Source organism: Procambarus clarkii, chromosome 1 (assembly GCF_040958095.1).
Source record: "Procambarus clarkii isolate CNS0578487 chromosome 1, FALCON_Pclarkii_2.0, whole genome shotgun sequence".
Classification (NCBI taxonomy): Eukaryota; Metazoa; Arthropoda; class Malacostraca; order Decapoda; family Cambaridae; genus Procambarus; species Procambarus clarkii.
The window spans coordinates 5,564,448-5,576,544 of record NC_091150.1 but is presented as its reverse complement, the minus strand read 5'-3'; the positions used below and the strand labels follow the sequence as shown (position 1 = coordinate 5,576,544).

General features: G+C 42.6%; 2 protein-coding genes across 2 annotated transcripts in view; one reads left to right on the top strand and one right to left on the bottom strand.

Moving 5' to 3' along the window:
* LOC123750801 (tripartite motif-containing protein 59-like) overlaps positions 1–11,435 on the bottom strand; it is a 178,388-nt gene extending 166,953 nt beyond the window's left edge. The window contains exon 1 of the mRNA XM_069333025.1: positions 11,182–11,435. The gene's annotated coding sequence lies outside the window, so the exon portion shown is untranslated. The remainder of the gene's footprint in view (positions 1–11,181) is intronic.
* LOC138356796 (tigger transposable element-derived protein 1-like) lies at positions 2,582–4,314 on the top strand. The gene is made up of 2 exons (XM_069313148.1): positions 2,582–4,144; positions 4,237–4,314. Exons 1-2 carry the CDS (start codon positions 2,582–2,584, stop codon positions 4,312–4,314), a joined length of 1,641 nt encoding a protein of 546 aa, XP_069169249.1.
* Positions 11,436–12,097: the final 662 nt, after the last annotated feature.

Sequence of the window (12,097 nt, the reverse complement as noted above, 5' to 3'; positions counted from 1 at the left end):
AGACGCCAGACCGCAGAAACTCACCTGGCAAACGGTGGCACGAACTTGACATGACTCAACCGTGCCCAGAAGAACCCGGGAGCACCGCCAGGTGAAGACGCCAGAGCCGGACCCACAGGAGAGCAGGGAGAGGCGAAGGAGGTGACCCACACCCATAACACAGGGAAAACCGCGGCGTCCTCCCCACAACTGGGAACCAGGACACCCCCGGAGCGAAGGGGCACATACCGCAGCCAGGGAGAAGAGCGAGAGGCGAAGCACTGTAGCAAAAAGGGCGCAAAACACCAGCACTGAAACACCGCCCAGACCAAAACAAACTCCACGGCGCATGCGCATGACACGCTGGCCGAACCGCACAACCCTCTCTGCGGGAAGGCGCCAACCAGGACTACTGTACTAGAAAAGTAGCCAAAAAAGGAAGCAGGAACAATAAAACTGGCCAACGAAGCAGAGCCCAAAAAGGAACCCAACCGGGCCACAAGCAGCCCAACAAAGCAACAAGTAGCCCAACAGGGCGACAAGTAGCCCAACAGGGCGACAAGTAGCCCAACCGGGCCACAAGTAGCCCAAAACGGCGACAAGGCTGAGGAGCCGACAGACGTTCCAATAATGCGGGAAGTAGCGAAAAACCTTCCTGAACCCTCAAGAACACAGAAGCCAACACTAGTCCCGAAGGCACACAAAGGCGCAGGCGCACCCGAGATCAGAAGTCACGTAGAACCCCATCGAACGGGGAAACATGACGAAAACACTGTCCAAAAAAAGGGTGGGAGGAAACATCCACCCACAGGACGGAACCAACCGACTCAAAGGCCAAGGAACCGAGCCCAGGGAGGGGCCAACGCCCAACAGCACGTACGGCGAGTGGGGAGGAAAGACCCCACTCCGCGTAACCACAAGCCCCGCCTAGAGGGGGATAAAAACCCCCACGGGGTCCAACAGGGCCAAGGCCCCCCAAGTCAGCCCCTCCCCAGCCCCGGGAACCTACACGACAGGCCCCGGGGCCGAGCCGTTCCCCCGAAGCCCCGGCTGTACCAGAAAACCGGGGCAGCCGTGAAAACACTAAGGAAGGGAGCCCACTGGCAGACTCATACAACACGGCTGGAGGAACAGGCTCAAATGCCCCCGTCACTACCCCGGAAGGGGAATTCCCCGAGACTGCCCGAGTCTCAACACCAACAAAAACCCCGCCCCGAACCTACAGACGGTAAGGAACCGGATGCAGGTAGGAAGGGTGATCCAGGGAAAAGACAAGGCTGAAGTGCAACGCCCCTGCTGCCCGCACCCGCTTAGTCAGCACAACTGGGTAACCGAGCCACACCGAGCAACCAAACTCGCAGGACTCCGGGTCGAAGGTGTCACCGACCCCACAGGCAGCAGACGGAGGCAAAACAGAGAGTCACCCAGAGACAAAGGGTGAGAGCAACCCTCAAACTCACTGGAAGCGAGGGGGGGACTCTGGGGTCACTCTGTAAAACTCTGTATAAACTCAGGAAAATAATATAATAAAATAAAATTGACCAGGATTCTGATAATAGCAGGATTGTGGTGATATTTAGCGCTGTGCTCCATGGAGGGAGGGTTGTGGCGTCGTCTTCTGACTGTGTATGGCCACTATTTATTGACTGCACTCACCAAACCAGCTTAGTGGTTCGCTATGGTGAACACAAATATAGATACTTATATATAACGTGTGTATAGTGTGAGATAACAGCAAGAGGAGTAGGTTGGGAGCCACCATTTTGGTGAGGGAGGAGCGTCGTCTGCACGACTTGGCATGTTGTTTACTGATGGCCACTATGGTCTTTGGGCACCATATCAGCTTATTTGTACAGGTATGGTGAATAAAACAGGTAGATACTTATATATAATGTGTGTGTATATAGCGTAATAACACCACAAACAATATTGTTGGACGAGAAATATTAGTGCGTCTGGCCTTGAGGACGGCCTCCGATCAGCTGACTGTGTGAGTAGCTACGTCTTTGTGCCTTTACTCACCATACAAGCTTAGATGTACAGTTATGGTGAACAAAACATGTAAATACGTATATATAACGTCTGTGTATAGTGAATAAATGCAAAAACAGTATTGTGGGAGGAGAATGAGGGTGAGTGAGGTGGTGTTGAGGGAGGGAGTGGCAGTGAGTGGCTCGCTGGTGTTTAGTGGTCACTCCTCTTTGCTTTTTGACTCACAAGACCAACTTAGTAGTTCGTTATGGTGAACAAAACATGCATACTTATATATAACCTGTGTATATAGTGTAACAACAGCAAAACTATTTGTTTATTGTTTTATGAAGATAATACAGTGGAACCTCTATTAACGAGTGGCTCTATTAACGAGTTTTTCCAGTAACGAGCAAGCCACTCGCAGCAAATTTGTCTCTATTGACGAGCTCGTCTCTATTAACGAGTGAAACCACATGGCGCTTCCTAGCGTCTCGCGGGTTCTCGCAAATTCTCGGACGCCTCCGACGCCAGTGTTGTTGTTGTATCTCACACGACAAGCATCCCTCTGGATTTATTTGCGCTTTTCTCTGTGTTTTTGTGGTTTGGTGACTGCAATTTGTAACGCACGATGTCGCCAAAGAAGCTGGTTGCTAAAGACAGTGTTGGCAAGGGGAAGAAAGCAACAATTACTGTTGAAGTGAAGAAGGAAATAATAGCAAAGCACGAGCGTGGTGTGCGTGTGGTTGATCTCGTCAGGGAGTATGGCAGGACCTCATCAACGATTTGTACCATTCTGAAGAGGAAGGAACAATTTAAGACGCTTGAGGTGGCTAAAGGAGTTGCCAAGGTTAACAAGAAACGTCCACAAATCCTAGAAGAGGTTGAAAAGCTACTGCTAGTCTGGATGAATGAAAGGCAATTGCATGGCGATAGTGTCTCTGAAGCTCTTGTCTGTGCAAAGGCCAAGAAGTTGTATGTGGACCTTGTCAGGAAGACACCAGGTGCGTCGTCTGAAGAGGAGGAGATATTTAAGGCAAGCCGTGGATGGTTTGAGAAATTTAGGAAGAGAAGCGGTATCCACAGTGTTGTTCGACATGGGGAGGCTGCCAGCTCTGATAAAGCTGCTGCTGAGAAATTTGTACCAGAGTTCCAGGAATTTGTTGCTGAAAAGGAGTTCTTGCCCCAACAAGTTTTTAATTGTGACGAGACTGGCCTGTTTTGGAAGAAAATGACGAAGAGGACCTACATCACACAGGAGGAACAATCTTTGCCTGGCCACAAACCGATGAAGGATCGGCTTACTCTCGTCCTCTGCGCCAATGCAAGTGGCGATTGCAAGGTCAAGCCGCTGCTGGTCTACCACTCAGAAAATCCACGCGTGTTCAAGGCATGTAAAGTGTATAAGGCGCGACTGAATGTGATGTGGAGGTCCAATAAGAAATCCTGGGTCACGCGGATATTCTTCACTGAATGGATCAATGATGTTTTTGGCCCCTCAGTGAGGAAATATCTTGAAGAGAAACAGTTGCCACTCAAGGCCTTGCTTGTGCTTGATAATGCTCCTGCACATCCTCCACAGATGCGAGATGAATTGTATCCTGAAAATCAGTTCATCACCATCAAGTTCCTTCCTCCCAATACCACTCCACTCCTCCAACCTATGGACCAGAAAGTCATTGCAAACTTTAAGAAACTCTACATGAAGGCCTTGTTGGAGAGGTGTGTTGATGTGACCGACAATACAGGGCTGACCCTCAAAGAATTCTGGAAGAACCACTTTAATATCCTGGGTGCCTTACGTTTGATCGATAAGGCCTGGGAAGGAGTGACAAGGAGGACCCTTAACTCTGCTTGGCGTAACCTGTGGCCTGAGGGTGTCCCTGAGCGAGACTTTGAAGGTTTCGGTCCTGCACCTGCATCTGCATCTGCACCTGTGGAAGACCCAGAAGTGCATCTAGTGGATGATATTGTTGCTCTGGGGCAAACTTTGGGTCTGGAGTTGGATGCTGCTGATGTGCAGGAGTTAGTGGAGGAGCACAGTGAGGAACTGACCACTGAGGAACTCCTGGAACTTCAGAAGGAGATTAATCAAGAGGAGGCACAAGAGTTCTCATCAGGGGAGGAGGAGGTACGGGAGGATGCTGCTGCCTCTTCAAGTGAGATCAGGGAAGTGCTAGGAATGTTTGAAAAGGTGACCGCATTCTTAGAAAAACATCACCCTGATCAAGCAGTGACAACCCGATGTGTGAACATGTTTAATGACAATTTACTGTTTCGTTTTAGGGACATCCTAAAACAAAGACAAAAGCAATTGTCAATAGAAAAGTTCTTTCCGAAAGTAGAGAAAAGAAGAGCCAGTGATAGTGAACCACAACCCGGTCCCAGTGGGGTGAAAATCCCAAGAAGAGAGAGCCCACCTGACTCAGAGGTGGATTCTCCTTCCACACCATAACCCCTCTCCTCCTTCCCACCTCCCCATCGTCTCCCTCAAGCCAGCAACGACTCTTCATAAGGTAAAGTAAATGTTAAAACAGTACAACAAAACATTTATAATTACATGTGCAGTATTATATTGACATTAAAAAATGTCATACAAGTATGGATGTTTTTGGGAGTGGAACGGATTAAATTTATTTCCTTTATTTTAAATGGGGAAATTTGTTTCCAAAGACGAGTTTTCCAGGTAACGAGCTCGGTGCCAGAACGGATTAAACTCGTTAATAGAGGTTCCACTGTAATTGAATCACTAATATGCACATCATAATTTTGAGTACAGCGATGGTTCACACATTTTATTATATAAATATACCACAATTCACTGTATGGAATAATATTACTGCAAAAAAACTAAGAAAAAATCAGAGACATTGAAATAATTAGGTAATAATATATTTGTGGTAACTGCCGTCTGACAGCTCGGGCGGAGTTGACCTTGTCTGGCGAAGGCTCTGCCAACGCCCCTTTTTTGCCACACTTCCCTACCCTATTGCGGCTAAAATATGCCACCTACGATTTTTTTTTCCGTGATCAGGGAACAAAAATGAACACTTCTATAAGACGAAAGAATTTTTTGGATTTTTTTTTTTTTTTTTGCGCCTGTGGGTGTGAATTCCATTTGGGCCCCTAGCAGTTTGAGGGTTAGAAGCAGCACATCTGGACGGTCTCTCTCTCGGGTCCTGTTGCCAGATTGGGTTAAAAAAAAAAAAGTCCCTGTAGCATAGTGGTAAAGCACTCGCTTGTATCTGCCGGGGAGGATTGACTAGGTGCCAATCCTTAACATTAGCCTAGCTCTGATCACCCAGCAGTGAATGGGTACCTTTGTTAAACAATTTGGAGGGTCGTATTTTGGGGTCAAAATTAGGATTAAGGACATGCCCGAAACTCTATGTGTGGTAGTGGCTTTACAAGAATGTATAAACTCTTGTATATATAAATAAAATTAAATAAATAAAAAAGTAGCAAATTAGGCTCAGTTTTGAGTGCCTGGCACTCATAAATCATTTCATCATCCTTATAGACGTTGGGCTACTAATGTTAAAAGTCAATGATTGATTAGTTATCCACATATAAATGTAATGTGTGTAAATGACAGCTGCGTCAAACAGCCTGGTGGACCAAAAACCAAACCGGAGGAGGCCTGATCCTCGGGGGTAATTAGCTTTGGGTAATTACATGGACCCCTTGGGTGACGTGATGACTATGGGGTGCACAGTAAACTAAGGCTCACAGGATGAGTATGTGGTTCAAAATATATACTTTAACCCTTTAACTGCGCAACGCGCTTGCAGGCCCAGGCTTCGAGTGCGCAACGCGCCTCCAGGTGTTTTTATTTTTCTTGTGGTTTTATAAACTTGTGGTCAATTATTCATTTACAGTAATTCGTGACCAGGATTGGCCCATACGAGGCAGCTGCTATTGGCCCATACGAGGCAGCTGCTATTGGCCCATAGGAGGCAGCTGCTAGTGGCCCATACGAGGCAGCTGCTATTAGCCCATACGCGGCAGCTGCTATTGGCCCATACGAGGCAGCTGCTATTGGCCCATACGAGGCAGCTGCTAATGGCCCATACAAGGCAGCTGCTAGTGGCCCATACGGCCCATACGAAGCAGCTGCTATTGGCCCATACGAGGCAGCTGCTATTGGCCCATACGAGGCAGCTGCTAGTGGCCCATACGAGGCAGCTGCTAGTGGCCCATACGAGGCAGCTGCTATTGGCCCATACGAGCTATTTTGGTGAGGGATGTGACGTCATAATTGTAGCATCATTTGCTGTCTGCTGTGTGATTTCTCATGCAGTGTATGATGGCCACTGTACTGTTTGGACACAATACCGGCTTACTTGCATAGTTCTAGTAAATAAAACATGTAGATAAGTATATATAACATGTGTAAATAGTGTAATAAAAACAATGACATTATGGTGGGAGGAGCAATGTTGGCGAGTAAGATGTTGGAGTGAGGGAGGGCTGTCTGGGGTGGCTGCTCACACTCGCGATGTTCTGAATGTGTTGATGGTAAATGTATATAGTGTGTGACAGTGTATAGTGTGTACATATGTTGTAAATATACACAAATGAACATGAAACATTGGTGTGAAAAACTGTATGATGGGAGGGGCAATGTTGGCGAAGTGAGGGAGGACTGGCCGGGTGTGGCTGCTCACACTCGAGGTGTTCTGAATGTGTTGATGGTGAATGTATATAGTGTGTGACAATGTATAGTCTGTAAATAGATTGTATATATACATAAATTAGCATGATACATGGTAAATATGTGCACGATATGTGTACACAAGTTTCATGCACGTAACAGTGTCCTTGGACAGTATGGATGTTTTACTACCATAATGTAGTGTACGTGTTCATTATACATAGGATTAGCACGTAAAAACAAATAAAATGTATTTAGAACTGTGCGCAAAAAATGAACAAAAATATATTCGCCCCACCCCGGGTGCCCCACCGGCCCCGAGAGCATACTGCTCTGGCGCACGGGGAATGATGACATCATGCCCCACCTTTCGGACCCCATAGCAGCCAAAGTAAGTACAATTTCGAACTTCCGTTGCTATACCCATATACAGGGAGGGGTTTTTGACACTTTCAGAAGAAAAAAGAATTTTTTCCCGAGGTTTCATTTCCTGCGCACTGGGGGATGTCATATTTATAGGTCGCGCAGTTAAAGGGTTAATGACATAAATTTTAAAATGTATTTTATGTTTCTGAATTTCTCATGATATATAATATATAAGGTTCATACTTATGTTAAGAGCTGTACTTGTGGATGACATTCCCCGGTTTGGCACCTTCTTTTGATAATTACCTCTTTGCAGTTGACATATATAATCTGACTGTGTCAGCCGTAATTCACCTAGACATCGATCCTGCGTCACATGATGATCATAGAGTGCAATTAGGGTATCATTGCAACTTTATAGAAAATCGTTAAATCATAAATATATCTTGGTTCTTATACTTGAAATATTGTTACATTCAACGTTTGAAAACAAAGTTTATATCTGTATTTTTAATAAAATATAAAACATTAATGTTTATCAACGCATCTCTGTGCATTACATAATTTATCAGTATTATGCAGCCTGTGATCCCCTGCCTGGCTGGACACTGATACCTAGGAAGTTTTCTTGTGTCCGGACACTGGCGATAGGGGGGTATTATTTATTTAATTCAAGAGATATATTTTTTGAAATGTTGTCACATTAACAGGTACATCTCCCTTTCTTCTGACATATAGATTTTTAAAGTAAATTAAACATATGGAAACTAATTATACAATTTATTGGCTGGTGTGCAGGGCTTCACACTCTCTGAGCTAGCCATCAAATAACTATCAAAATGCATATATCTTCGCTTTCACTTTCACTTTATGACAAAAGATTTTAAACGTAGCCTTTATTTCTACCTTTCTGATGACATAAAAACTTTCGTTTATTATAATATCTCAAATTCAAAAATTCAAATGTTTATTCAGGTAAAGTACATACATACAGGGTGTGATACAAATATTGATGAATTTATAGATAGAGCTAGTACATACAATGCCTAAAGCCACTATTACGCAAAGCGTTTCGGGCAGGAAAACACTAAAGACTAAAACTTAATACTAATTGAGATTAAAGTATAAAATGTGTTGAGAAAATATAAAAATAAAAAAGGGGGGAACATGGCAGAATAACAGCAAAAAAATACAATTTGGTCGACAAACAGCATTGTTTAAAAAAATAGTAGACATGGGTTGACATTATAGGGGTAAGGTAGGTTACAGGGAGTTAATTAGGTAGTGCTTTGTTTTTATCTTAAACTGGTTGAGAGAGGTACAGGCTTTAACATGATGAGGAAGGTCATTCCACATTCTGGATCAAACTAACATTGATTTTCAAAAGGTTGTATTTTCCATCAATGGAAAGCATCAGCCAAGAAACCTTCTTTAAAACATGAATATCTTTCCTCACCCAATAAGATCTCATCTCTGTGAAAAAAATGCAAAAACGACTTGATTGCAACCTATCCACTGCTGCCCATTGGATGGGGATGGGGGTTATGTGTACGATAAACATATCAATTGTGACATTAGCCCTCCATATATGTCAGTTGCTTAAATTACAAACTGTACTTGTGGTCAGTCTCGAGCCCATTGTTGATGTGACGATGTGCATTGACTTTTGAAACTAGCTCATCAAGATTATAACTTGCTTAGCTATATGAATTGTGGGGCTCAGTCCCTGAGCCCATTATGTGCCTCTGTAACACTCTCCACTACCGCCCACAGGATGGGTATAGGGTGCATAATAAATGAACTAAACTCTCTGCCTTTTTGATAACACATACAATTATAAGCTTTATTTGTGAATCTCAATTAATTAAACAATATATCACAGGGCGTGTAGGGTTCGTCTAGATGAGCGAAGAGACAGTTTAGTTTAGTTCATTTATTATGCACCTCATACCCATCTTGTGGGCAGTAGTGGAAAGGGTTACAGAGGCACATAATGGGCTCAGGGACTGAACCCCACAATTCATTTAGCTAAGCAAGTTATAATCTTGATGAGCTAGTTACAAAATTCAGTATAAGTCGTCACATTATAAATGGGTTCGAGATCGACCACAAATACAGTTTCTAAATTAAGCAACTGACATATATGGAGAGCTAGTGTCACAATTAATATGTTTGTCCTGCACACAAAGGGAGATTTTACATAAGTACAGTACATGGTAGATTAAGTGGCGAACGCCTGTCAACGAATAACAAGTATATATAACAAAACTAACTTCCAGACATGTATTTTTTAATAAATGTTTTCTGGCTAGTTATGTTAGATTTTATTTAAAATACGTATTCTACTTGTTAACATCATAATTTAAATTTGTGATAATTTGAGCAGAGAAGTGCGACGACTGGATCACTGTGTACAGAAGGTTGATATGCCAACAAACACTTTCCAGACAACGATATATCTTGGATAAGTCGCTCCACAACATTAACGCTTCGACCGTCAACTTCCTTTGATGCCACTTATTTACTTATTTCATAATGAAATTATATTATTTTGGAGTAAATACTGTATATGTTTTCTCATGTTCTGCATTCAGCACCCACATTATCGTGAGTAAATATACCATATTACTTCATTATTTATGTAATGCTAGGAGGGTTTGAGTAGCTTTGGGTCTTTAGGTGGACAGAATTTCCAATAGATGGGGCGAGAGTCACCCCATCTCTCGCCCCGGCGAGAGTCGAAACTTAATTTAAAATTGATATATCTTTTTCCTCACACATGATATATATCATTTGGTGCACTCATAATAATGTTTATATCTCGGTCTTTCTGAAGGCATATAAGATTTTAGGCTTTATTAGCGTATCTTTGTTAATTATACAATATATCGGCAAATGTGTATGCGTCTGCACTTCATGACCGACAAGCTACTAAATGCCACTATAAAAGCATATGTATCTTCACTTGAGCTTTAAATATTTATATTGTAATGTATTTAAAATAAAACTTATATTTCTATCTTTCTTAATACATATAAAACATTTGTGTTTATTAACAAATTTACGTAAAATAGACATTGTTCTGAGAGAGAGTTGCTCTGTCAATCAGTCTGTGCGGGGGTCAGAGCTCGGCGATTATTAAAACACATGAATCATCATTAGAACTTTAATTATGTCTATGTAAAGTGTTTAAAATGAGCCTTATATTTCTATCTTTCTTGTGGCATATAAAATATATAAGTTTATTAACGAATTCACGTGAATTAAACATTGTTCTGAGAGTGAGAGCTGCTCCTTCGATCGATCTGTCCGGGGTCGAAGCTTGGCTATTATAAAAGTAAACGTATCTTTGCTTTAAATTTAAATATGCACATGGTAGGGTATTTAAAATGAAGCTTATATTTCTATCTTTATTGCAACATATAAAACTCTTACGTTTATTAAAGAATCTGCGTGAAATAGGCATTGTTCTGAGATGAATACTGCGGGTTTTGAGCTCGACGAGCCATGAAAACTGCCACTTTTATACAACTACAACTATCTTCAGTTTTACTTAAAATATTTGTCTGGTAGAGGTTTTAGATATAGATCGCGTTTCCGTCTTTCTTCTGACTAATAATTAATTTTGGTTTAATAAGTTATCAAGATGTTTTCAACAATATTCTTTCGACGTTCGTCTTTTCCAACATGGGCGACCCTTTTGAAAACGTGATACTTGGGTTAACCCATCCCATAGTTGGGTCAGTTTCCAGTATGGTTCTGAACATTTACGCTGGCGGGCGGCGTCCTTACCAAGCTCTGATTATGTCCATCATATCACTAATTTGTAACTAGCTCATCAAGATTGTAACTTGCTTAGTTGCTTAGCTAAATGAATTGTGGGGTTCAGTCCCTGAGCCCATTATGTGCCTCTGTAACCCTTTCCACTACCGCCCACAAGATGGGTATGGGGTGCATAATAAATGAACTAAACTAACTCATATCACTAAACTTCATTTAATAACTACATGCCCATTAAGTAGATTTTAATTGTTAATAGCATCATATTGCCGTTTTAACATTGAACACGTACACATATGCGAAATGTCCAAAGCTGGTGTCCAAAGTGGTAAAAAAATTAGTGTGCGATGTTGTCAATGTACGGAGTGTCTTGTATCCTGTATGTTGGGGGTGTAAGACAATGGTGTAGCAGAAAGTACTCAAGTACTTACTGAGGATGATGAAAATGTAAGGATCAAGGTGGTCAGATGGAGCCAGTGACTCCTTCCTTCAACACAGTGTTGACTCTCCCGCGTGGTGTATCCTCAAAGTCTTCAGTGGTGTGCCCTCAACACACTTACACTGCCATAAATGTCTTGAGAGTACGATGGGAGAGTCAATTTGGCGGGTATTTTGGACACAGGTCTTTAAAGACAGGCGTACTTCCCGGGTCGTGGACACGGGGGCGTATAGCAACCTTTGTTGTGATGACGTCACTCACTCGTTTACCTTTACTTTTGTTTTTTCCATTTTCTTTGGTTACTGATCTTAGCCTACGTTTAATTTATGATGATAATAATACAAAATACAAATACAAATATTTATTCAGGTAAAGTACATACATATAAGGTGAAATACAAAAATTAATGGATTTATAGATAGAGCTAGTACATACAATGCCTAAAGCCATTATTACGCAAAGCGTTTCGGGCAGGAAAAATACTAAGACTAAAACTTAATACTAACTTAGATTAAAGTGTAACGTACGTTTATGTTACGTTGTTGGGTTGATTAGATACACAGTGTTTAGTGAGTTTCATATTTATTTAGTAGTCCTGGATACAGCAGTGTCGTAGACGTTGAGACGAAGCCTGGAGCAGAGCTGAGAGCTGAGTGTGGCCGGAGTCGCGGAGCTCTCTGTACTCACCTAGTTGTGCTTGCGGGGGTTGAGCTATGGCTCTTTGGTCCCGCCTCTCAACCGTCAATCAACAGGTGTACAGACTCCTGAGCCTATTGGGTTCTATCATATAGAAAATAAGGAGGTTGAAGCAGTTGAAAAACCAGACTTCAGGAGAGGACATTATGGTGACCTTAGAAATTTTTTTAGTGAGTATAATTGGACAGACTTGATGCTAGGCAAGGAAGTGA

Coding starts and splice junctions, on each gene's coding strand:
- LOC138356796 (XM_069313148.1), top strand. CDS start 2,582: ATGTCGCCAAAGAAGCTGGTTGCTAAAGACAGTGTTGGCAAGGGGAAG. Junction 4,145..4,236: donor TGCTAGGAATGTTTGAAAAG/GTGACCGCATTC, acceptor GTTTCGTTTTAG/GGACATCCTAAAACAAAGAC.